Source organism: Lissotriton vulgaris, chromosome 11 (genome assembly GCF_964263255.1).
Source record: "Lissotriton vulgaris chromosome 11, aLisVul1.2, whole genome shotgun sequence".
Lineage (NCBI taxonomy): Eukaryota > Metazoa > Chordata > Amphibia > Caudata > Salamandridae > Lissotriton > Lissotriton vulgaris.
Genome location: NC_141699.1, coordinates 1,106,016,425 through 1,106,044,081, shown reverse-complemented (window position 1 = coordinate 1,106,044,081; position 27,657 = coordinate 1,106,016,425). Strand labels below are relative to the sequence as shown.

The window sequence follows — 27,657 nt, the reverse complement described above, 5'->3', positions numbered from 1 at the left end:
ATCTATCTATCTATCTATCTATCTATCTATCTATCTATCTATCTATCTATCTATCTATCTATCTATCTATCTATCTATCTCTATATGTATATATATATATATATATATATATATATATATATATATATATATATATATATATATATATATATATATATATTCTCTCCACAAGTTGCCACAAGTAGAGCCACCACACAAGGAAGGGTTTCCGCTCACGACGCCACAGGCAGTAGGCTGTACACCCTGCCCGAGTCCTTTGCTAGGTCGCGGAGCTGCCCCGCCGCTGTTGCGGATCCTGGGTGTTGGTTACCACGAACACCATTGGAAAGGAGGGGGCCTGAGCCACGGGTTATTTTTGGGAAGCTGGAGCCATGTTGCAAGTACCTTTGCCCTAATGGGATAACATTGAGTGTGGTGGAATGAGCGAGGCACTTGCTTGGAGGAACTACGGAGTCAGCAGGCATATTAAGACTACGACAACCAGCATGCTTGCAGTGACGCCCACATGGGCGGGACTCTTGATTTAAATAAAATATGTTCCAAACGCACCGGCTCTGTTCCAGCTCATTTGCCAGTGATCAAGAGCTCTTAAGCTCGAAACGCGTATGGCTGCTGCAAAGGACTCGGGCAGGGTGTACAGCCTACTGCCTGTGGCGTCGTGAGCGGAAACCCTTCCTTGTGTGGTGGCTCTACTTGTGGCAACTTGTGGAGCGAATATATATATATATATATATCTGCATGTTGTGCTGCCTTTCCCACACTTCATAATAAATGTTTTTTTAATATTGACTCTAAGACCCAGATTTTGCACATGAATAGTGAAACTTGTCAGCACGCTTTGAGGCCCAGGTGCGTTCGTGCCATCAGTGCAGCCTCATCCAAATACAGAAGGGCGGGTATATGGTGATTATCAATTTTCCGCAGGTCTTGGCACTGATTCACCAAGGCTTGACCCAATCCATTAGTGTAAAACGTAAAATATGTACATACATAAAGAAACTAACAGAAAGAAAAGTGAAAGAAAATTAATTTTGAAGGTTTTCTTCTTCTTTCTGATAGCTGACAGCACAGAACCATTTTCCAATTCAACTACATTCCGACTCATCTTAGTTGCCTTAAGTGGGCAAGAAAATTTACTGTCACCTTTCCTCACTATCCCACCTTTTTTCGTCACCTACTTCAATGTGAGGTTCTCTTACTCGATTTTTTTCACACTATGGTATTCCTCCTTACATTTCTGTTTCCCTGTAACTTCTGATTTTATTGCCTCATGATCCACCCACATTCAATCTTTGTCAGCTAACCAAACAGTATTCTCTTTCCTACCTAGTTCACTTCCTTTTAAAGAAACAACGGTGGACATTCCAGTCACAGAATGGGGGGTGGTTCTATGTGCCTACACTAACTTCCTCAACCCCTTCCTCCAATGCAACCAATTGGCCAATGACAACTACAAATTATCCATAATCAAATGATTTACTCTCTCCACCATCCTGTTAGCTTGCGGCCTGAAAGAAGCTACCCCATTTTCCCATAACATTCGTCATTTCACGTGATATAAATTGCACCTTATTATCCGAGACATAGGTTTTTTTGTACACCCACTTCAGGAAACTCTATCCCACTTCATGTATCAATAAGGTCTACTGTTTTGATTACAAACCACTTAGTATGATAATCTACAAGTACTATCATTAATCTATACTCACTCCCTAGTTTGCTTATAGAACCAAGAAAATCTACAGCCAACCTTTCCCATGGTCTTTTGGTATTCTCAACACATTTTAGCCGAGGTTAGTCTCACAGTCCTTACCATATCACTGTTAGCACAAGCATAACAATGTTTCACCTCCTCTTCCACAATACTGTCAAGTTTTGGCCACCAATATGCTTTTCTTATCCTCCCATTGATCATGTTCCTACCAGGATGCCTCGTGTGCCAGTTGAAGAATGCGATCCCGGGCACCCATAGAAGGAATTATACAATTCCTTATCATCACAAATACCTAATTACTCCTTCAAGTCCTGATGCTTCTCTACCTGAACATTCTGATGCACTTCCTGAGTCCATCATTGCCTTGCTCATAACCAAGTATTCATTCATGGCAATTCCCCAATTTTCCTTTTTTAATGCCATTTCTTCTTTCAGTATATGCCACTTTATCTATATGCCTCTTTCAATAGATGCTACTATTGGTATTTTTGAATATGCTCCTATTGGTGCATGCCCCTTTTGCTACATGCCTCTGTAAGTTTATGCTTGTATTGGTATATGCCTCTTTCATCATATGTTCCTATCTGTATATTTCCCTTTCTGTATGCCCACTTTGTATCTGCTCCTATCAGTATATGCCCCCATTCCTACATGCCTCTTTCAGTGTATGCTCCTATCAGTATATGCTCCTATCGGTATATTCTCTTTCTGCTATATGCCTCCTTCAGTATATGCTCCTATCAGTGTATTCCCTTTTTGCTATATGCCTCTTTTAGTATATGCCCCTTTTACGACATGCCTCCTACAGTAGATGCTCTTATCAGTATATTCTCTTTCTGCTATATGGCTCTTTCGATATATGCTCCTATCAGTTAATGCTCCTATCAGCATATGCCGCTTTACCTATATGCCTCTTTCGGTATATGCTTCTAGCTTTATATTCCTTTATGCTATATCCCTCTTTCAGTATATGCTCCTATCAGTATATTCCCTTTCTGATATATGACTCTTTTGGTATATGCTCCTATCAGTAAATGGTCCTATTAGTATTTGCCTCTTTTCCTATATTTACCCTTTTTAGAATATGCTTCATTAGGTACAGACTCCAACCGATATACACCCTTTTTGCCACATGTACTTCACCTTAAATGCTCTTCACTGCTTTTAATGCTTTTAATTCGTTCCGTGCTAGTGATGGAACCACTCCGTCACGAGCCACGTGCTCATGAGGGAGTGGTTCAGTTACGCCGCGGCCGCCCCGCCGACGCGGCATCAATTCCGCACCTGCGCAGGTGAATTGATGAGCGGGCGGGCAGTGACGGAACGACTCCGTCATGAGCACAGCGCGCCCGTGGCTCGTGACGGAGTGGTTCCGTCACAAGCATGGCGGCGCTGCGCGACCCCAACCCCCAGCACTGCGGCAGAATTACCGCTGTGGCCAGGGTTAAGTGAATCACTTCCATGTAATCTATATTTATTTTATGTTTCAAAAACAATAGCACGGTGAGTATTTTTTCAAGCCTTTTCTAGCTTTCCAGGTGCAAACTTGGCTTCATACATCTGATCAGCAATGGAAAAATAATATTCTTATTTATTTCTTTGTAGCGCTTGTCTAACGGGAAACGTGAACATGACAAGTTCAGAGTATCTGAGCTATGAAGGCACCACCATATTTCCGCTGTATGCGGGAAACCTGATCATTGCAGGGTTTGTGTTCGCCAAAGGGAAGCCCTTCAGAAAACCTCTGTATACAAACTGTAAGTGCACATTTTCAGTAATGTATGAGTCATTTTCAGATGCATACACAAGGGCTGCATGACAGTGATTGCTGACAGTCGTTTGAGGGATGACGGCCTAGCAGGAGTCTCGTTATGTTCTCTGTCTGCTCCTAATTGGTACCTGATTCCATGTCCAGTTGCGAACAAGCCTTACCGGTCTCTATGCTTTTGGACAGGCTGTGACTTATAATTCTCAGTAGACTCCCGAGATCATGGGGCTTACTGTACATTGGGTGGAAGCTACCACCCAGTGGAAATCCAGGGTACTACTAGGTGGGAGCTTCCACCCAATGGAAATCCAGGGGACTGCTAGTTGGGAGCTACCTCCCTGGGGAAATCCAGGGTACTACTAGGTGGGAGCTACCATCCAGTGGAAATCCAGGGGACTTTTAGGTGGGAGCGACCACCCGTAGAAATCCAGGGTACTACTGGTGGGAGCTACCACCTAGTGGAAATCCAAGGTACTACTAGGTGGGAGCTACCACCCAGTGGAAATCCAGGGTACTGCTAGGTGGGAGCTACCTTCAGTGGACATCCAGGGTAATACTAGGTGGGAGCTACTACCCAGTAGAAATCCAGGGTACTACTAGGTGGGAGCTACCTCCCAGTGGAAATCCAAGGTACTACTAGGTGGGAGGTATCATCTAAAGATATGTAATCTTTGTACTTTCTGCTTTTGTTTATCCCACTGCATTTTATATGTTTGTGCTTGTATACCCAATAACATTTAATTAATTATTTTCTGATAGTTCAGCAGTTATTCGTTAGAGGTTATTCATTCATATATATGTAGACACATAATCTGTAATGTCTTCAAGAATTAAGCAAAGGTGCAACAAGAATAATGTTAATTTTTCCATTTAAGAATATTGAATGTATGGCCTGTCCTTTAAAAAACAATCAAAAGTGTGCATTTAATCTGGTTACCAACAAGTGTATGGCATAGAGGAAATACTTGGCCTCCTGGCGGACCTAGATCAAGTAAGCAGAAGCTGTTAACACCCTCCGTGAAGTCCTCAGCCAGTCACCTCGAAGCCAGCCTCGCCGATATCAGCTTTTTCAGACACCATAACTACTGGGTGCAGAGATAGACAACAGCCTCCTCCATGTGGAACAACACTTCTGTTGCTCAACTAAGAGGTGCAGGTGGGATGCCACCTAAGAAACCCACAAGGGCTCTTTTGGTGCTGAGCCAGTTCAGCCTGCGGCAAGAAGGGAGGGGGTTTGAGATAATGCTGTGAGTCTCACTGGACTGATTGTTACCTACAATGCACCACTTTCCAGCTGTGCTCAGGTGGGTTGTGGGCTGCAGTGCACCAGATTTCCTGTTTTGAATTGGTAGGTTGGCATTTTACCAGGGAGGTCTAGAATTCCTAATCTTGGGCCCCATTTTTGTATATAATTAAACAGACTTATGAGTGATGACCGGCCTCAGGGACAAACTTTGAGTAATCTTGAATTAGATACTGAAGAATTTGCTAGTATTACTAATGGCAGAGACATCCATTGTAACATTGGTTTCCTCTCTCAGTTCAGACAGAATCCTCCTTTCTGCTGTGGGGTTATCAGCCATCTGACTAGTAACAGTTATTCCCTATTTTCAATTGAGGTTTTAATCTCATTCTGAATCGGTTTCACAATCATAGCGCGACCTTTTGCGATAATAGTAAACCTAAGGATGCCATTAACGCAACACCTCATAGTAAGGAAGTTCCCTGAGGTGATGGGTGCAGTGAGGTTTGTTGTGAATGCACATGCTGCATACCCCTTTGAAATATGTTATTCATGGGTGGGGTGTAATCCTGTAGATCCAATCACCAGTCACTTTCATGCATATAAAGCTGCTCCTCTTCCTGCAGAATATGAATCTTTAATTCTTAGCGCGATATCAGGAACAACCAGCATGGGTTGGTGGACAGTTACCACATGCAGGGAGGTCAGACTGGATCCCTTAAGTAATCCAGGGGCTGCCTGGCCAGTGTTGCCTGGTTTATCTCTGCAGCTAGATGTAGCTGAAAACTCTGCAATTAAGACAGTCACTAAATCAGTAAGTAGATAAATATAGAGAATGTTGACAATATTTCTTACTCGCATCATCGACAGGAGCATCGGTGCCGGGTCCAACACAACAAATGGATCCTACAGGGTGGGCCAATTAGTCGACTGACTAATAATGCAATCAAGGGGAAAGCTCCCAATAAAACGAGATAAGATTCCATTTTGGATTCCTTTTAGTTTATTTTATTGTGCTTTTAATGTGTACTTTAATGTTTTTGAATCGTTTTATGATGTAGTGTATTGTATTTTAATATATCTGTGCTTTCATGGCCTATTGGATAGTGGAGAAATAAAGATGTTGTATTTGAATTGCTTTTAAAATCAATGGTTGGAATCAGTCTATCCTTACACATTAATTCAAGACAAGCACAGAATGCTACCTATGTATCATCCTCCTGTATGGTACCATCTGTAGAAGAGTGTACTACAGGAGGAACAATTCTTGGGAATATTTAAACTACTACGCATGACACACCCGCTTTGGAGGTGGTTTTGGTGACGTTTAAACAATACACAACAAGCTTATAGCCACACAGGCTGTTGATTTAAGGATGAAATTGATAGCTAATTTGGAAATGGACTCTTAGATAGTAATAGTGTTCAAGGGGAAGCAGACGTCTTGGCAGGGTGCCAAAGTTTGTCTGTTGATCACAAATGGGAGGTTTCTAATAATATTTTAGAAATACATAACTCCATAGGCAAGGATACTTTAGGTTCTTGAACCACAAAACTGCAATTTAAACCAAAAAAAAGCCTTAAGGTTCGGGTAAAGGACAGGCCGCACTGGAAATTAAGAAATACAATTCAGAAATCTAAACTGAAAACCAGGATTGAATCTCTGCCAGAGCTGAACTCCAGCTAGGGTGGAGACAATTTGAGGGACATGATGAATTAAAAGGCCAGACCAGTATCAGCAATATTTCTGATCTTTGCAGGATTCTGAGGAGTCAGCAAACAAAAAGGAGCAGACAGACTGAGTATCACAAAAAGGATCCATGCAGAAAAGTGAAAGAGAGACAGCTGAGGTTTGCGCGAAGAAAGAAAAGAAAGATTTAGACTCAAAAGCTTATTTTAGAAAAAAAAAGTTCCTGGGCTCACAAAGAAGAAATATGTGTCAGAAAATGTGCATACTCTGGACTTGGGTATTGGTGCTTCTCGACAGTGCAGCAGAAATAATGATATTTAACCAGACTCTGAATGATCATCTCACAGGGACACCAATTCACAAATCTAGATGTCAAATCTAGGGCTTTGCCAAATTCACATAATTTACTTTTGAGAATTTTTGCAAAATTCCAGTAAAATTCAGTTAAAACTGTCATTTTTCACAGTATTTTATCTCAAAATGCATCCTTGCAAGGATACATTTTGTACTACAAATGTATAAAAATCCAAAGCAGACCAAACAGCAGACACTTGCTTTATGTTGTCCCTCTGCACTTGTGGTAAATCTTTACAGCAAATGGCACGTAGTTACCCAAAGTGGCTGAATGGTATGATTTCAAGAATTGCACGTAACAAAGTTTGTTAAATTTTTTAATTCCTGAAATTACATGAATTTTGCCAACAACAGTGGAAGGCAAGATGGCGGTTGGACGCCATCTGTCAGCAGCGGCACACAGTGGAGCTGCCGAGGCTGAGAAATCGAAGGAAAATGAAGCAAAAAGTTAAGGAGTCAGCGAAGAAGAAATAGCGGGGAAGAAAGAAAAACTGCATCTAAACATCCAAACATTTAGCTCGGACATGCGTATCGGGAGATAAAGACGGAAACACTGCCTTAGACCAGGGACTTACTTTCGCCCGGAATTGGTTTTTGGTGTGGGCTCCAACAAACTTCAGCTGAATGCGGGCAATTGGACCGAGGTTCTTGCCAGGACAGGACTGGCCGTAGCGGGCACCGGGCAATCCTCCGGTGGGCCGCATGGGTGGGGGCCGGTTTTCGGCCCCTGGGGGCCGTTTTTGTTGCAGGGACGTTTTTGCAGCAGAGCTTCAAAATCGGCCGTGTAACAAAATCGACCGAAAACCGCCCCTGGGAAAGAGCTCGGGGACACCCCAGCCCCCTGGGGAGGGGGGCCAGCCGAGCACTTTGCCAGGGCTGGTTTTGGTTCCCAGTCCGGCCCTGGTTCTTGCCGTCCACCAGAGTAGCCGTGTGCTTGGCGGTTCGGCGCTTATCATTAAGGCTGGGCTTGCATCTTTTGGCCGAACTGCGCTTGCAATCCTCTGAGGCACGTAAAGGCTTGCAGAATATGGCTCCGCCGAAGTGTACTTCGAGGAGCACTCGAGCGACGAGCCGACTACCGGTAAACACTGCTAGCAGTATGGAGGTGGCGCAAGGCTCAGAAACACAGAAGGGTGAATTGATTGGCAATGCCAGCGGGAAGCTTGGGAGGCTGGTATTGCATCTTCTGAAGTCCGGGTGCTCAGCAGGGCTTTTCTCCCCCAAAGCAGGCTCAGAGGAAATTGATGGAAACCAATTAGCAGCTATGGTTACTCATGCAATAGAGACGCAACACTGTAACACTGCTAACGCTGCTACAGATGCCAATAGTAATAGTTTCAAGCCACATTGTAACGTAATGCTTAAGGCTGGGGTGCAAACGATTGAAAATACTGAAAACAGTGAGCATGAGTTGAACCCTGATACCGAGGATGATCTCAGAGAGAAACAACAAAGTATAACGCTAGATGTTAGTTTGCAAAACCCAAGTGAGATGATGTTTGGGCTTAAAGAAAACCAGCGGGAGGGACTTTTTGCCAATATGGATACAGCAGTGGTATCGCAAAATGATAAGGAGGAAAATCGTTCTCCTACCTGGCAGCCTAGACATGGAACTCCCTCCCTGCCCACCTACAAACAACCCACGACCATCTCACCTTCAGGAGACACCTCAAGATCTAGCTATTCGAGCAGTAGCCCCCCCCTCCCTTCAGCGCCTTGATACCCTCACGGGTGAGTAGCGCGCTCTACAAATGCATTGATTGATTGATTGATTGATAAGCTACTAGGCGATACAGCAGGTGATACAGCAGTGAAAGGCAGTATGGACGAAGATGGTTTAAGGCAGAATGTCTTGGATACAGCTGTGGATGGCAGCATGGCAGATGACACTGTAAAGCAGAGAGCCTTAGCTTATGGTAGTTCTGATGTTGCTCTGGTTGGTCAGGGCACGCAATCAGGGGGTCGGACTAAGACTCAAGGAAATAATGATATGATGAATACCCCAACACAGAGTTTAGGGGGCACAAAGCAAAAATCAAAGCAAAAGCAGAAGCAAACCCCACGATCAGACAAAAGGAAAAACCCTAGATCAATAACGCCAAAAGAAGGGCAAGAAAGTAGAAGAAAGTCTACAATGAGCCACACAGTTGGTAAGCCGAAATCAAAGCAGGGGAAGAGTACAGATGTTATAAGCCCCATACGGAGGTGGGTTCAGTCAAAACGAGGGGTTAAAACGCTGATATCCAGACTTTTGGACGTGGGTATAGTAGATGATATTTGTGGGGCATTAAGGCTATCACCCGGAGAAACTCCTGAGGGATCATTGGGTGCGGCCTGCTGCCAGGAAGATGTCTGCGCTGCTTTCGTGGCAGAAGAAGAGGGGGAAATGGACCCCCGAAGGAGCTCATCAGGTAGAAACGCTCCAACTGGAGAAGCGTCATTGCTTTCACTTATATTACAGTCCCTAAAAGACCAAAGAGAGGAAACAAGGAAACTATTCTCTCAAGTTAGAGACGACAATCATGGCATCCAGCAGTAATTAAGAGAAGTCAACTCGAAGGTCGGATCTATTACCACCGATATGGCAGAACTTTAGACAAGGGTTGTTGGGACTGAGGAAGTAGCTTCACAAATGGCTGCCTCTGTCAAACAACATCAGGATTTGCTAACTTCAATGCAGTTAAAAATCGAAGATATGGAAAATCGCCAACGGTGGAACAATCTGAAATTGTTTGGGTTTCCGGAGGGGTAGGTAGGGACTGACCCGAGGGGTTTTGTTGTTCACCTAATGCAGAAGGCCTTTCCGGATTTAGTGGAGTGGGACTGGGGTTGCCAGATACAGCGGGCACACAGATTACCATTAGTACAGTGAAGGCAGGATGTTAGATACCCTCGACCCTCTCTTATTATTTTGGTAATTTTTTGCTAAGGCAAGCTGTGTCATTGAAGGCTAAACCGCCTATTTCAATAGAATCCAATTCTATTTTTTTTATTTCAGATTTTTGTAGAGAGACAATGGAAAGGGGCTGGCAGCTCAGAATATTGATTGATCCACTAAAAGCAATTGGTGTGCAGGCGTACTTGCAAGAACCGGTTCGTCTGAAAGTAATACGAGGAGGACAGTCATATGTCTTTATGTCTGAGCTTGAGGCAAGGGAGGCATTGTGTGAAGGCAGAAGGGAGGGGACAGGACAAGGAAAGGGGTTTTGAATCTGATTTGCATCTGGGACTGTGGGTCAGGGGGTTCGTTTCTGAGGTTTCAGTCTATGTAGAGGTGGAATCTTTTCTCCCTAGCAGTATGTATAATTCTGGAATATTTCTTACCCCCCCCCCCAATAAGCTGTAAATATAAATTGGGGCTCTACTTTCAAGCTTAAGATAAAAATGATGGACTGTTAAGCTTTTCGGGGCCACTGTGGAGACCGTAGTCTCACTTTTGCTGCCAAAACCAACGGCAGCCTAAAGAAGAGGAAGATTCCTCCATCTAGGAGTTGGGGGGTGGAATTTGTTTTAGTTGGGGTAAGGGTGGTGGGAGGGGGAGGGCAAAAACAGGGAAAAAATAAAGGCACGGTAACTAGGAAGCAAAAGGTTAGCACATTAGAGGTATATAACGAAACAATTTAAATGGAGGGTTTGAGTGGTAGTACTAATAGGATTGTTTTTTTTTCATATGGATCAATTTAAGTTTAAATGTTGAGCATGGAATGTGGCCAGGTTGAACAGTAAGGTCAGGAGGCAATTGGTGTCAGAGGAACTGAAAATGTATAACCCCCATGTTGTTATGTTAACGGAAACCCATCTTTCATATAAAGATCGCGGACTATTAAAACAGTTAGAGTACGATGTGGTAGTATGTACTACGTAAAGTGCCTCTATACGAGGGGTTGCTATTTTGAGACATAAAAGGGCGGAGGGGGTAATTGGGTAATACAAAGGCATATAAAGGTGGAAGGTGGGCAATGGCACTGATGTAGATAAAAGGGAGAAGTTATATATTCTGTGTAGTGTACGGTCCGAATATGGATGAACCTGCTATTTTTTAGGCAATAAATGCAGAAATGTTAAACTGGGAGGGGGATAGGGTCGTGTTGGGTGATTTTAATTGCATCATGGACTATAATATCGATACAACGCAACGGGGGGCCTTTCAGAGAATGAGAAAGAAAAGAGCTGCAATAAGGGAACTGGGGCGGCTACAGGGTGTTAGGGATGTCTGGAGAACATTATACCCTACTATACCAGGGTATACTTACTATTCAACCCCACATAGGTTATACTCTCGTATAGATATGGCCTTGGCCTCTGACTCTTTTGTATGGTCCACTGATATGGAAATTTGCCCAAAGGTGACCTCTGATCATAACCCCATACTTCTTATATTTAAAATCTTAGAGGAGAATAGGGTTATGAGACCTTTCTCATTTCCTAGATATCTTCTGACTGATCAGGAGTATGTGGCTATGATTAGGGGTCAATTTGAGATTTTCTTCAGGGAAAATGTAGGAAATGCTGCCCCTATAGTTGTGTGGGACACTTGTAAAGCAGTTATAAGAGGATGCACCCAGCAATACATATGGCTTCAAAATAAAAAAAGAGCAAATACAATTAATTCAACTATATTAGAGAACCGGAAGGTGGAGGATCAGCAAGCAGAGGCTGTGGAGAAGTGTGGCTCAATGGTTAGAGTGGCAGACCCTGATGTAGAGGTCTGGCCCGGGACCAGGGTTCACTTCCCGCCTTGGCGGCTCTTGGGCTCAATTTCCTCGAACCTGATCATTCTCGCCTCGGTGCCTATTCTAATCATGAGTCCCACTCTGCAACTCTGGGAAATAGCTTGCTTAATCTCCACAACAGCCCCAACAGTGCTGGGATGCCTGGCTTCACCTTGGGGGTGCCCAGGAGTGGACATTTCACACTGAAAAAAAGCCAGGAAGGGTTCCACAGCGGTATGCGTTACAGCGCCAGGACACCCCAGTTGGGGTATTACTGCGCTTTACAAGTACAAATTGCATCTACATAAAGGGCTCAGAGGACACTGAACAACTAGATTTTATGCCAGTAGAATTACGCTCAGCTTTAAAGAAAACATGGAGAGAGAAAAGCGGGGGTAGAAATAATAAATATCGGTTAACACAGTACGAATTTGGGGAGAGCATAGGCAAAGTACTTGCATTTAAGGTGGTGGACGATCAAGTTAAGGCTCACATAAAAGAAATAAGGGGGATAGATGGCAAAAAATATGAGCAGCCTACTGTTGATATTAGAACAATTTGCTCTATATTATAAAATGCTTTGTACTCCAACAATACAGCCTACACAAGAGGATATACATAGGTATATCCAAAATAGTTATGTTAGAAAGATGGGGAGCAAGGAATCTGATCTCCTGGAGGAAAATATTTCAGACAGTGAGATACAATTAGTGATGGGGGCACTACCTGCAGGTAAGGCTGCGGGAGAAGATGCTATACCACTAGAATTCTATAAAGTATTTAAGGATATTATGATGGAGCCGTTTAGTCTAGTGATAAAAGAAATTGGAATTAAAAGGAAAACGGCTGATTCATGGCATATGGCTAAAATAATATTTTTTCGGAAGAAAGGTAAACCAGCTGAGGAATGTGGGTCATTTAGACCAATTTCACTGATAAATGCAGATGCAAAAATATACTCTAACATTTTAGCGAATCGTTTGGCCCCAATAATGCCCAACTTAATTTCCCCCCATCAACATGGGTTTATCCAAGAGAGGGACACTACCTCGCATATAAATACGTCAGTAAGTGCATTTGATCTTGCCAATATTAGTCCCACCCCACTTGGTCTGATCCTATTAGATGCAGAAAAAGGGTTCGATCGAGTGGGGTGGGAATTTTCAACAGATACACACAGTTTATGATAATCCCTGTGCTAAATTGGCTTACTTGGGTCTGCAGTCATCTAATTTCCCGGTATTACTTGTCACCCATCAGGGATGCCCTTTGTCACCCTTATTATTTGCCTTATATATATAGCCTTTTATCTCCGTGTTGCAAAATGACCTGCAAATAAGGGATTTTAAATCAGGTGTGAACTCCCTGAAGGTAGTTGCCTATGCAGACGACATAGCGGTCTTCTTAGTAGAACCGGGAGAAGCGCTGAAAATAATAACGGAAGCTGCAGAACAGTTTGGTTTAATATCAGGCTATAAACTAAAAGTTAATAAGACACAAGTTCTCCTTAGTTATAAACCAGAGAGGCTAGTACCTGGTACCTGCTTGACCGCTACCTATTTAGGGGTTCAAATAACAACACGGATTGACCAAATATTATCACTAAATTATGATGTAGTATTAAAAGAGACTAGCAGGTCTTTAAAAAAATGGCACACACTACCGATTGGGATTATATTTAAAATGAAAATTCTGACTAAATTTCTTGACCTTTTCCGTGCCATTCCTCTTCGCATTCCAAATAAAAAAAATTTAAAACTGTATGGAATATTAAGTAGTTTCATATGGGGATATAGGAAGGCTAGGCAAGTGACAGATTGGCTAAAACTCCCTTTTATCCAAGGTGGTCTAGATTTCAAAACATACTTTTGGTCAGCTTGTTTTATTCAGTTACGTAGTTTTACTAATCCAGCCAATATTATTTTTAGTCATACGTTTATTTTGGGGGCAGAGAGCCATATCTTATTACATAGACTCCAAGGGCCCGATTCACAGAACTAACTTAAGACAAAATCCTAAACTTACTACTTTTGGTATTCACAGAAGTTAGGATTTTGCCTTAAGACAGACTTAAAACAGACTTAAGACTGACTTAAGACAGGATTTTGTCTTAAGGCTGTCTTAAGTCTGTCTTAAGTCTGTCTTATTACAAACTTAAGACAAAATCCTAACTTCGGTGAATACCAAAAGTAGTAAGTTTAGGATTTTGTCTTAAGTTAGTTCTGTGAATCGGCCCCAATGATCCCAACTACTTTAAAAGGGTAAACTTTAGGACCATACGAGATGATGATATATATGGCGCTCAATTCTGCTAAGCAAGAGCATCTCATGCTATCATAAGGAGCTGCCTCTCTGACAAAACCCAGGATTGCCGGAGATATTCCACGACACGGCCAGCAGAAAATGGGTTAGCAGAGGAGTTAACTGTATGGGAGATCTATATGATTATAACGGCTTTGTCTCATTTGAGAGCTTACAGAAAAAACACAATCTACCGGGGTCCATGCTTTTTAAATACTGTCAGATTCAAGACTTTTTTTGAAACATCTAAAATTGGAGAACACACATGATTCTGAGATATGGGGTCTTCTCAATGCCGGGGGATCAAAATCTCTGATAAGCAGAGCGTATAAATGGCTTAGCATTGGGAAACCCGACAACTGTGGTAGACTGGCAGAAAGGTGGAGCAGAATATTGGGGATTTTGGTAGTGGCAGGTACTATCTCACAGACCCTTGACATCATAGACAAAGCTGTACATGCAACTAATTTGAGACTGCAACAGCACCGCATGATTTGTCTTTTATATTACATCCCGGATAGAATTGTAAAATGGTCACTAGGTAATAATACTAATAACGAACAGACAAAATGTCCAAAATGTGAGTTATATGCGGCAGACATTAAGCATATGTTTTTGCAGTGTCCAGAATTAATAACATTTTGGCAGAAAGTCGCGGATGTTTTACAAAAACTAGGGATAGGAGTACCTTTATTGATGTCCGAGGTTATGATGGGATATAGGGGCATATTACCAAGCAATAGCGATAACTATCGCTATTGCTTGGTTAGAGACAAAAATTTACAGCTGAGCTGCGGCGATTTTTACCACATATAAACCTTGGCATTACCAAGGTTTATCGCAAATGCGATAAAAATCGGCCGCAATGCATGAATATCGCTGAAAAGTGCGCGAGATTCATGCATTACCGAGCTAAAGCTCTTAGCCATGTTATCCACCTCCCATTGGATAACATGGCTAAGAACTGCTCAGGGCAGGTGTTAGCTTTTGGAGATATTCGCGCTTAGCGCGAATATCTCCAAAAGTTGGTAATAGGAGATAGCGATGTTAGCGACTGTTTCCAGTCGCTAACATCTTGGCACGCCCACTTTGCATGTCATTAGTGATAAATATCACTGACATGCAAAGTGGGGCCCAAGATGGTCGCTATCTCCTACTAGCTGTCGCTAACTGGTGTTAGCGACAGCTAGGTAATAGGGAGACAATTTTATATCCGCTTTCTTGGCTTTTAAAGCCAAAAAAAGCGGAGATAAACCCCCTTGATAATATGCCCCATAGTTTTTAGAAATTCAAACTGTAATAGCTTGATTTCTATCTTACTAGTAGCAGCAAGATTAGCTATAGCTAGGGTGTGGACATCCACGAAACCTGAAGTGATGGATTGGTGGCTGTTAGTAAGACAGATCTAATATGGAATCTTCATTGGCTGGGTCGAGAGGGACTCGCTCTATGACCAAATGTACGGCAATATGGGGACGTATTTTTGAATGAAACTGCAAACTGCTAAAACTCTCCATTTATTTATTACTTATTTCAGATGATTATTTGTTTATGTAATATGTATCCTATTGGTTCGTATTTTGATGCCTTTATCTGGTCAATAAAAAATATAAAAAAAGAAAAAAAGAATTGTGCCAGCAACATGTAAATCATTCCCAGGCCTAGTTGAAACACCAGATGGACATGTAAATTATTCTTATAGAGTTGATGATGCAGTAATACCATTTGAAGAGGATATATTACAGAAAATCAAAGTAGTATTCTGGTTACATTTGTCACATGACTACATCATGTTCGTAGCGGATGATTGGCCTCCCTCATTTATAAAGCATACACCTCAAGGTCAATAATGAAAGTGTTCGTACCTGAAGATCTCAGGGAAAAATATCAACTTGAGCTGGCTTTAAATAAGGTTCTGGTGCTGGACAGAAACAAGGTGGTGAAAATATTCTGTGCCACAGTTAATTCCCTTAAGGTGTGAACCACAAGTTTAGGCCCAATACCTATTAAATCCATAAGCGAAGCACATTATAGGAGCCATCATAGAGAAATTACAGTATTGTGGTGTAATTTTTCATGGCTGCGAACTCATGATGGTGTAAACACACACACATGTTTTAGGTGACTCTCCTGTACAAATAGAAGAAATACATGCCTTGTTACAGGCTCTTCAGAAGGTTGATCTGTCCATTCCCACACTTATTGTGTCAGACTCTGCATTCTGGATAGAATGTGGACTTTACGCATTGTCATCTGAACAAATTCAGAGATTCAAAAGGCACATTGATAAAAGAGAAACAGCTTTGGGAAAGGTAACTATTCTACAAGGCAGGCTTCCTCTGGTACATACCATGGCCCATAAAAGTGAAGTAATTCATGTTAGGGGCACTGTACAGCTGACTTATCTACCAAGACAGCAGTGCATACCTTTAAGTTAGCTGCTCTAGCTCGATCTCAAATGATGTAGACTTTATGGTGGCAATACAAGCAACATTGAAAGGTGAAAAGTCTCCAGATTGCTTCCTTCCAAATCGTCTTATGTCATCAACAAAGTCAATGTTCCTTTGGTTTTCATCCCAGACGTCATGGGAATACTTAATGAGCGAGCTAGATAGGTTTTAAGGTGGGCAACACATGAAGAGATAGCTTTGGCATTAGTGCTATAGTATTAATGCAAAAGCAATAATACTGGATGCCTCAACCAGCTAAGAACACAAAGAATGATGTACAGCAGTGTACTATTGGTCAACAAATGAAGCATTCACCTACAGTAAAACCCGCTGATACTCCTCTCACACGGTCCAACAAATCATTTGCTGTTGTGTTCTTTGATCTTATCGGACACATACAAATAGTCATTGTGAGTACACATGTCGTACATGTCGATTCCATTGGGTTTCACCACAAATGATTGCCTCGTCTCAAGAAAGAGTAAAAGACTTGAATGCTTAGTAGCAATGGGGGCAGTTCATACATTTCTTTGAGACGGTTGTCTTGCATTCACTGCTGAGGTATGTTTAGATCCTGTTTTTTCTCTGAGGGTATGATTACTGCACTTGCAAACTTTCAGTCCAAAATTAAATGGTCAAGTGAGTCAAGGGTATTGTCGTGTAGTTCCTATAACCATATACAGGATCTGCGCATTTAGACAACATAGACTGTTGAATTGGGTTTCAGACACCCCCACCGGATATGTTTGCTTGTATACCAGCTAGCTCACAGTGCCATTAGAAACCCTTCTTACCTAGTAGAGAATAGTTCTTGACATTTATCGAACATAACAACTCTGTCCCATCAGGGATCGAGGAAACAGTACAGTACATTTTGCTCAGTCACTCATGCTCACTTTGTCTCTGAGAGATACACAGAATAAATTATTGGGACATTTTTAATAAGCATTTCTTGAACCAGCACCATTCTATTGTAAAATAGGTGTGTTGAAACAACTATAATAATAAAGACATTTATAGAGCGCATGGTTACGCCATCTCGGCGTGTCCCCCCGCTAAAGAGAGAAGAAAAGCTCCCCAGAGGAGAGGAGAGTGCGAGGCAGAGGGCATTAAGTAAAGTTATAAGGAGAACAGATGAGTTTTCAGTTGACGTCGGAAAATAGTTTCCGAAGGCTCAAGGCCGAGACTGATGGGAAGTTTGTTCCATCCTATGGCAGCCGCCATTCTAAAGGACCGGACTCCCATTTTTTCTCTCCTGTAGCGGTGGGTCACGAGCTTGCCCATGCCGCCCGATCTAAGCGATCTGCGTGGTTCATACCAGGTAACCAGACCTGTCAGATAGCTGGGAGCTTTGTTCCAAAGGATCCAATGACATATTAGGAGGGCTTTGTACATTATTCTTTTTTTCACTGGGAGCCAGTGGAGGGCCTCCAGGGTGGTTTTAGAGTTGGCTCTTTTTGGGAGTCTAAGCACTAGGCGGGCTGCGGCATTTTGCAGTATCTGGAGTCGTCCTATGCTTTTACTTGAAGCTCCCAGGAAGAGGACATTCCCATAGTCGAGGCGTGACGTAATCAATGCCTGGGTCATAGTACGCCGAGCCTCCAAAGGAAGGAGGTCCAGTGTTTTATTGAGAGTCCTTAGGACTCCAAAGCACTTGCCTACTAAACGGTTGATGTGTGTTTCATAAGAGAGTTTGGGGTCCATCCATATCCCTAAATTCTTCGCTTCAGGGCATGGTCTAGGCATAGCGCCTAAACAGCTTGGCCACCAGTCACATGTCCAGAGCCGTTGATCACCACCAACCACCAGGACTTCTGTCTTGGAGCCGTTTAATTTTAGGCAGTGATTATCCATCCAAGTGGCCAATGCTTGCATACAGGCTCGGAAATTATTGGCTCCAGCGGCAGGAGTTTGGGAGAGGGTGAGTAAGAGCAGTGTATCGTCGGCATAGGAGACAATCTCTACGCCGAACGATTGGACTAGCTCTGCCAGGGGGGCCATATATAGGTTAAAAAGGGTAGGACTTAGAGCAGAGCCCTGAGGTACCCCCTGCTCTAATGCCCTCTCTTCAGACTGAAACGAGCCCCGTTGAACCTGAAAGCTTCTGCCCGTCAGAAACGATTTCAGCCAACCGAGTGCTCTATCAGTTACACCTGCTCTGTTCAGACACTGTAGCAAGGTGATATGTGCTACAGTGTTGAACGCTGCACTGAGGTCTAGCATGACCAGTGCCATGGTTAGGCCTGCATCAGCTCCTTGACGTAGAGTTTCGGGGGCTCGTAATAAGGCCGTCTCAGTAGAGAAGCCTCCTCGGAACCCCGATTGGGATGGGTGTAGGAGATTATTCTTCTCCGCAAATTCCATCAGTTGCACATTTGCAATTTTCTCTGCAATTTTAGCGGTGTAGGGCAGCAGAGAAATAGGTTGTAAGTTCTCCAGGACATCATGGCTTACATTAGGTTTTTTTCTAATAGGTAACTGAATTGCCAGTTTATTGGAAGGGTTTGGGAGTCAAAGGATGTCATAAGGACATGGCGGATGTAAGGTTCTAAGACTGTTATGCTAGCACCCAGGACCTGTGGAGGGGCGGGATCTCGAGGAGAACCTGATTTTATACTAGTGCAGATAATTTCAAGTTCTTTACAGGGTGGTACTGTAAAACACTCTAACCTCGGTTTTGAATTTAACAATGCCCCTTCATTCAGTTCTATAAAGGTTTCTCCATCCGCAGGACATTTGGAGAAAGAGCTGTATATTTTATTAACCTTATTGGCAAAATATTCTGCCACCTTGTTACATTCCATAACGGAATCAGTTTCCGGAACATTGGAAAGTGCGACGACTGAAATTTCTTTATAGATTTTGAAGAGTTCTCTGGATGAGCAGTCCGCCTCACTAATTCTGTTTCCATAAAAGGTGGCTTTTGCAGCTCTGACCTGTTTTTGGTAGCTTCTCTGGGCTGTTCTATATTGAAGTTTAGTGCATTCATTCTTGTCCTTGCGCCAAAGTCTTTCTAGCTTTTTACATTCTGATCTGATCGACTGCAGATCTATAATATACCATGGGGCCGATTTCCTAACTCTGTTCCCCTGTTTGGCCGTGGCTAGAGGGGCTACCTTGTTCAAGGCATCAAGGATCCGGGTTTCTAAGTTTTGATTTGCACTTTCACTATCTGTGCCTCCCGGCATCCCACCTGAACGTAGCATCTCGCTAAAGATGGGTTGAGAGAAATTTTTCCATTTGCGGTATGGGTAGCTATTTTTGCCATTCAACTGGGGGGTAGGCTTACTTAAAGTGCAGATTTCAAAAGGGACTAGGAAATGATCTGTCCAGGGAAGTGGGTTGGGAGTACTCGTGGTTAAGCCCTCCCAGTTGGCAAACACCGGGTCCAATAAATTGCAATAAGACAGAAACATATAAAAATGATTATAAGCACCAACCGAGTAAAAGGGTGGCAAATTTCTACCATTGTGCTGAAACTATTAATACAGGCAGGTATAAAACTACATGACAGTAATAATGCATACTCCTATGATGCAAGCCTAACTAGATGTACCCAAGTGTACCTAGCATGTATGTATGTATAGAGCCAAGAATCCCTCTAAGACAAAGTCAACCCTATTACCTGAAGTGAGGGACTGTGAGACATCATCTTGTTCTCGAGATGGATACCCCACGAGGGATGTCAGACCACTGCAAGCTAGATTGTCTGATTGCAGGAACCTCAGCGTCTTGTGTCAGTACGTCAGCATGGAAGTCCTTTTATTCCTCTGCTTGCCTCAGCAAAGATTTGCAGCCTGATTCATGTACATGCCGTTTTGCGTGTCCCTAATAGCGAATAATAGCGACTCGCAATCGAGGAAACGCAAAACGGCATTCATGTACTTTTCGGGGAAAAAATAGCGACTCGCACGCGGGCGCTAAAGCCGTTAGCGACCCACAAAAAACGCAGAATAATCGCTATTTCCGGCCACCAGCGATCGGGATTGCGACACGCGATCCCGATCGCACGGGATTGCGACTCGCAATCCCGATCGCACGGGATTGCGACTCGCAATCCCGTGCGATCGGGATTGCGAGTCGCATTCTCGCGGGATCTGGAAAACGGGAAGACGCATTCCGAGCACCGTGATGACATCACAACCAGGAAGCAGCCAAATCCCACCCCCAAACACCACAGTGACGCTACCATACGAGTGAAGACGACGGAAAGCTGACGCTAAACCTCCGTTAGCGACTCCCGACCCGGGCGAAATAGCGACCGCCATGTCCGACGAACCTGAACCTCAGCCTGGCCCCAGCAACAGCGCTGGCCGCAAGCGCAAACTTAAGTTCTCCGAGCAGGAGCTGGAGAACCTTATAGAGGGGGTGGTGGCCAAACACGACCAGCTCTTTGGTGCCAACTCCAAGAGGGTCCCAGAACAGGAGAAGCGGAGGATCTGGGTGGGGATTGCCTCCAGCGTCAACTCTGTGGGCGTTGCGGACAGGTCGTTGGGGGAGCTTAAAAAGCGCTGGTACGACCTCCGAGGGCGTGCAAAGGAGAAGGTGGCGGCGCGCCTTGGTGAGTCATCAGGCACTGGAGGTGGTGGACCGACTGTCCCACCCAACACCCCACTGGAGGACCAGGTAGAGGACACCTTGGAGAGGGAGGCGTGTGTTGGCGTGACCACTCTGGACTCCTCCCGCCCCACACAAGACACCCAAGGTAAGTGGCATGCGACTGCGACCCTGTCCCCTATGACCGTCCCTGACCAAATAGGCTCACTCATTGGCCCTTAATCATGCCTATGTTGTGCATCAGGAAATGCCCTGAGGCATTGTGGGAGACGTAGTATGTCCACAATGTAGTAGTACCACAATGCGGCCAGAAAGGTTCCTAAGTGCGCACATCCACAGCCATCCAGGAAATGTCACCCAGCATGCATGTAACATCTGCACGTCTGACAGTCACATGCACCTAATGAGTATCCACTTACCCTCACAGGTGCGGATGATAGCAGTGACAGCGAGAGGCTGGTGATCAACGAGGAGGCCCAGGAGGAGGAATCCCTACCCGCTACCCAGCCACCAGCCCCTGCCGCAGCGCCAACAGCAGCAGCCAGGCCCCCCACCTTACCTGCTGCAAAATCTGCAGGACCACCGGCTGCCAAGGCCAGGCCCACCACCTTACCTGCTGCAAAATCTGCAGGACCACCGGCTGCCAAGGCCAGGCCCACCACCTTACCTGCTGCAAAATCTGCAGGACCACCGGCTGCCAAGGCCAGGCCCCCCACCAATGTGCCTCCAGTGCCTGCCGCACCTCCAACACCAGCTGCTACAACACCTGCAGCTCGTCCTACACAATCCGGGCCAGCCACATCCGCCACACAGCGGCGGAAGAGCAGGAGGGGCAATGGGCATCTCTATGCCTGCATGAGCGTGGAGCGGCGAATGCTCCGTCTACACCACCGCCAGTCGCAGCAGCAAGGAGCCATCCACCTCCAGCTGCAGAAGATCGGCCGCAATGTGGCGGGAGTCGGCGAGCGGGTGGACCGCATGACGGCGGCCATGGAGCGCATGACGGCGGCAATGGAGGCCAATACTGCAGCGCTGGGGAAGCAGCGCAGTGTTGCACGCAGGCGCCACCACCAGCTGGTGAGCCAGCTGTCGACCTATAGTCGATCAAATTATGTGGCAGCAAATGCCACCACCCAGCTGTCGCGGCGCTCTATGACCCAGCAGCACCAACTGGTCCAGTGCTGCGAGGAGATTACCCGGGTGCTGGAGCACTTGACCACCGCCGTGATCCCACTGCTTGCACCTGTCCTACCGGCCATCGTAGGGGGAGATGATGCGAGTGAGGCTGCCTCCAGCGTGAGCAGCAACTCTGCCACGCAGGCCCCCCCACCTAGGCGCAGCACCAGGGCTACGCCTGGTCCAGCTGCCCAGGATGAGGAAGAGCCTCACAGGCGCCTGGGAAATGTGCGCCGGAAGCACCAATGACATTGTGTCAGGGACACAGGCGCAGGCTGATGCTAAGCCTGCCATGAACCTTTACATGCAGTATGCTGGAATACTGGATTTTGTAAATAGTTGTTACCATGACCCTTTAATATTGTGATTGAAACAAATACATTTATTTTACTGCACACATTCGCCTTGTGTAATCATTACATTCTGCATGCTATTGTGATATGTGGGGTGGGGGAAGGGGGTGGGCTAGAAATTGTTAGCTGTGATGTGGTTGCGACGTCTGTGGCCTTCAGCTGGGTTCTCCCCGCGTGCATGGTGCGCATGTGCTGGTGGCCGGTCGTCCCCCTCAGATTCACTGCCTGAGATGTCAACTGGTATCCGGCGCTTGGTTGCGATGTTATGAAGCATTGCACAGACAGCCACAATGCGGCAGCACGCTGCAGGACTGTAATACATGGCCCCACCTGTCTTGTGCAGTATACGGAACCTGCTCTTGAGCAGGCCAAATGTCCTTTCAATACAGTTCCTTGTCCGGATGTGCGCAACATTGTATCGCCGTTGCTGAGGTGTGGCAGGGTTGAGGTAAGGGGTCAGGAGGTATTCCCGTAGGGCGTAGCCACTGTCACCTGAATGAGAGGAGCAGATGTTGATTGCCTGTGCAGCGCAGTTACTTCATAGCAATGTGACATTGTCGACAAAGTGTACTTACCAAGTAGGTGTCCTTCCCCAAACTCTCCCCTGATCAGTCGTGTGTGGAGTCCGCTGTGCCTGAAGATAAAGGAGTCATGGGTACTCCCTGGGTACTGGGCCACAATGTCAGTGATGATGGTCTTGGCATTGCAGACCATCTGTATGTTGAGGGAGTGGTAGGACTTCCTGTTGCGGTACATATACTCCGTGCCAGCTGGTGGGCAGATGGCGACGTGGGTACAGTCTATGCAGCCGAGGACATGGGGAAAATGGGCAACATTATAAAATTGTAGTTTAGTGAGGTCCAATTCCTGTTGGCTCGTGGGGAATGTGATGTGCCGGTGGAGCTGGCTGAGCATGGCGTCCACAAAAGTGTGGAGGCAGCGTGACATGGTGGGCTGGGATATCCCCCCAGCAGCGGCTGCTATGCCCTGGAAACTGCCGGAGGCCAGGAGGTGCAGGCTGCACAATACCTGCACATGTGTGGGCACAGAATTGTTTCGCCTTGTTGGGTGCTGCATGATGGGGTCGAGTTCTTGTATCAGCCAGGTGATCATTTCCCCATTCAGCCTGTATTTTGCATAAATCTGTTCTCTGGTTTGGGCCAGCAAGGTGACCCGCTGCCGGTAAATCCTTGCCTGCCTCATGCGTCTCCTCCGTGCTGCTCGCTGTAGCCTTCGCCGCCTCACCACCATGTACATCCCAGGCATTGTGGAACGCCTAATGCTGCTGCTGAATGTCCTTATGTGTGATTGGTCAGGCCTGGACCTGTTGGTGATTGGCTAACAGTTTTTCAAATTTGGCTTCATCATGGCTTTTATGGTTACCACCTGCTTTGAGTTGTCCTTAAATTGCGCCGCGCAAACGTGCGATTTTGCGCTTTTTCGCTAATGTATTTCTTTCATGAATGCCGATTGCGACAATATTGCGTTTCGCTAATCATTTCGCAGATTCCGTGGTTGGTCGCTATTTCCGTGTCGCTAATGCTCGACTTCCCGGAGTCTGCGACTATTACTGCGTAATCGCTATTCCAATCGCTATTATTTTTTAGCGATTTCGCTATTTCGTACTTGAATGCCGATTCCGTGTTTTGCACCCGCAATTGCGTTTTCGCAGCCATTGCGGGCGCTATTTCGCTCCATGAATCGGGCGGATGGTCTTTATATACCTAAAGTGGTACCCTCAGGGGATCTACCTTGCTGTGTCATGTCGGACCTAGGATGACGGAAGGAATGACCCTTATATATGGTTTTTATGCAGGAGATGGTAGTCCTGCTTGTAATATAGTTGACAGTCTAGTAGCTGGGGTGGGCGGAGCTAGGTGGGCTGAGGGGAAGAGGATGAGTCAGGACAGGATGAGGGCAGTTAGGATAGGGACAGGGACGGAGTGAGAAGCACATAATAAAGCTCCTAAGAAATAAGAACCTGTGTCTGTGGTTCTTTGTAGCAGGATGCTACAACTGGCGACGAGGGTGGGATCAGTGCATGCTGCCACTGAAAGGATCCCGTGAAGGAGCGTCCCGTCCCTAGCAGTGCAGAAGAAGACACTGCCGAGACACGTGTGCCAGAAGTGAGCCCACCGCCCAAAGTAAGAGGCCAGTGGAAATATTTCGATCTGTTAATCGCGTGGAGCCGGGAGAGAGCAGCGCTGCTAATCTCTGAGGGCAGGGTGAATGAAATTTGCTGTTCGCGCCGAATCGCGACTCAAGCGTGAAGCGTGCAAAACGAGTGAGTGCTGCACGAGCAGAAGTCGGGAGCCCACTCCGACTCTGCCAAGCCCCAAAGGTGAAAGGAAAGTGCCTCAGGGTGAAGGACATCGCCCCCACGAAGGTCTACTGCCCCCACGAAGGTCTCCTGCCAAGCGCTGCTGAGCGCGGTGAAATTGGAGCCCGAGTGAGCTCCGACGTCGGAAAACCTCACGCCGGATGCGTGGGTTTTGGCACGCCGCCGCCGAAGGACCCTGCAAAGTAAGGCGGGAGCCCACCCCAACCTCACCTGACTGTAGCAGTGACCAGAGGGAGCCAAATCTGGAGTATGCTGACCCTGGAAGCAACTGCCGGTGAGTCCTGTGTGAAGAATCGGGTCGAGTGCAGAGAGAGAAAGTAGTGCCTGCAGACAACTACGGCGGCCATCTTTGAGTCAGGCAACTTTTGGGACATCCTCCCTGTGCAAACTGTAGGCGGCCATTTTGAGGTCAGGCGAGCTGAGTTTAGCAACAAGCATTGGCGAACATAATAGAAACAAGCATTGGCGAAGACCGAACAAGCATTGGCGAAGACCAAACAAGCATTGGCGAAGACCAAACAAGCATTCGCGAAGACCAAACAAGCATTGGCGAAGGCCAAACAAGCATTGGCGAAAACCAAACAAGCATTGGCGAAGAACAAACAAGCATTGATAAGAGCAAATAAACAAGCATTGGCTAATAGAAAGAAACAAGCACTGTCAAGAGCCAACAAACAAGCATTGGCGAGTAGAAACCAACCAGCAGTGGCGAGTAGAAACCAACAAGCAGTGGCGAAAAGAAACAAACAAGCATTGGAAAAGCGAATAAACAAACATTGGCGAGAAACAGCAAACCAGCACGAGCACCTACAAAGGTGATGCAACAAACATTGGCCAACGCAAGTGAGGAAAAGAAACGAGCACAGATGCATGCAAGAGCCAGGTAAAAATGACAAGTGGACATCAATAATCACGAGCAAATGCAAGGAGTATAATAAGAAAACAAGCACAAGCAAACGCAAGCAACGGGTAAAGGTGATGGTGAACACACACCGAAGAGCGTAAAAGAGAGGAGCTGCTGTACAGAACTGCACGAAGTTCAGAAGAGGGCAAGACTGCGAAAGACAGTCCCAGAAACAAGCACAACACTCACTGAAGTGACTGGAGGACTTGTGCAAGTGCACAGGGAACGCCCGAACGAACAAAGATGTCAAACGTGCCCAGCATCACCGCGGAAAAGTTGGTAACCACCTGCCACTAGCATGCGACTCGAAAGACAAGGAACCTTGTGTCTAGCACAGTGCAGCTGGGTGGTGGACACTTCGGAACGCACAAAATCTAAGTGATTCACTGGCACATACTGTGATGATTGCAAAGATTACCGACATCCAAGCACATGACCAGACCGCAGGTTTCGACTAAAGAGGATCAGCTAAGAAGACGAGAAGACGAGTGAACAGCCCGTGCCCTGCAAATGTAATTCATCAGAATCCTCCTCTCATGGCGGGGGAAGAAGTAGCACAACGGTTCCATCCCTGCATTGAAGTACCACCCCAAGGGGTGCAGACGGATACCTGGATTCTGTGTCTCAAACGGAACCAATGGCTGGCAACATTGGGTGACTTCCTGGACGCCAATGGTGAACAAAGAGAGAGGAAATGTCTAATGCTGCTCCTCCATTTGGTGGGTCCAGAGGGCCGATGCCCATTCAAAACATTTTCCAAAGAAGACACAGAAATCTATGAAAGACTCCAAGAGAAGCTATGTGCCCGTCTCTCCGCGCAAGCGGAAGTGGATCATGATCGCATTGCTTTCAACACAGCTCGGCAGGAACCAGGCGAACCATTGCCAACTTTCATCATTCGGTTGCAAAACCTGGTACAAGGCTGCCATTTTAACACCTTTACGAATGAGGACGCAGTTCGACTCCGGATAATTGAAGGCTGGGCAAACCCCGACACAAAGCTCAAGATCCTGCGAGAAAATTGGTCATTAGAAGAAATCATTAGGAAGGCTGAAATTGGAATACACGTCAAGGCAAGAGATAGATCAAAGGACCTGCCTCTGAAGGCAACATATCAAGATGCCTGGACAGATGAAACTCGGAAAATGCACAAAACAAAAAGGAGAGGGAAGGCAGACCAGTGAAAAGACAACGAGAGAGACAAAGTGATAAGGAGCACTCCGAGTCAATCAGTCAAAGGACAACCTCAAGGAGTTCTTCACCCTCAAGGTGTCATTCAAAGTCTGACGAGGAGGGAGCGTCAAGTGGGACAGATCGCACTCCTGGACAAGAAGGCAACCTGCACAACAAGAGAGTAAGGAAGACAAACTATAGAAGAAGAAATCAAAATGGTCAAAACTGGAAGTTGGCGCAGGAACATTCTTCGCCAAGTTGTGAAGATGAGTCTGAAGGAACATCCAGCAGGAGAACACATCACACCCATATCATGGGTGTCCGAGCACCAAATAAGTGGGAAGAAGAAATAGGTCGCTTAAGACGAACTGACCCTCCCCAACAACGAACAGGAAAAGACCAACGCATCAATGGCACCTGGGACAACGAAGAAACTGAGAAGAAGTCGTTGACATGTGAGAAAGGCAAAGATGGAAAACCTCAAGATCAAACACAAAGAACAAGCATGTGGTTGTTGAACAACTTCTCAAATGAAACAACGCCAAAGACAAGTCGACGAAGGCGCCCGGAGAAGCGTCTTAAAGACAACCCTGAGTCAAAGAACAATGTGTCACGGCCTACTCATTTCAGACATCCATTACTCGATACACTCTCAAAGGAACGCTTTAAAAGGAGTATGGCCAGGAACTCCTCTGATTCAGAGAGCGCGTCCGTCCGATCCTGGAAGTCGACAAAAGACTTCTCTGACCCAGAAAGCACGTCTATGGCCAGGAACTCCTCTGGTTCAGAGAGCGCGTCTGTCCGATCCTGGAAGTCGACAAGAGACTTCTCTGACCCAGAGAGCATGTCTGTTCAATCCCGTGAGTCGACTGAGTCATGGTCCCGACAACAGCCATGGCGTCAACCACCCGAACGCACCAT

At 45.7% G+C, this 27,657-nt stretch overlaps 1 protein-coding gene across 1 annotated transcript in view; it reads left to right on the top strand.

The window, feature by feature from the left end:
- Positions 1-27,657, top strand: part of LOC147684247 (putative cation-transporting ATPase 13A4) — a 446,726-nt gene that overhangs the window by 404,100 nt on the left and 14,969 nt on the right. Inside the window, exon 27 of the mRNA XM_086944647.1 lies at positions 3,320-3,471. Within this exon, the coding sequence (XP_086800773.1) occupies positions 3,320-3,471 (152 nt within the window). The remainder of the gene's footprint in view (positions 1-3,319; positions 3,472-27,657) is intronic.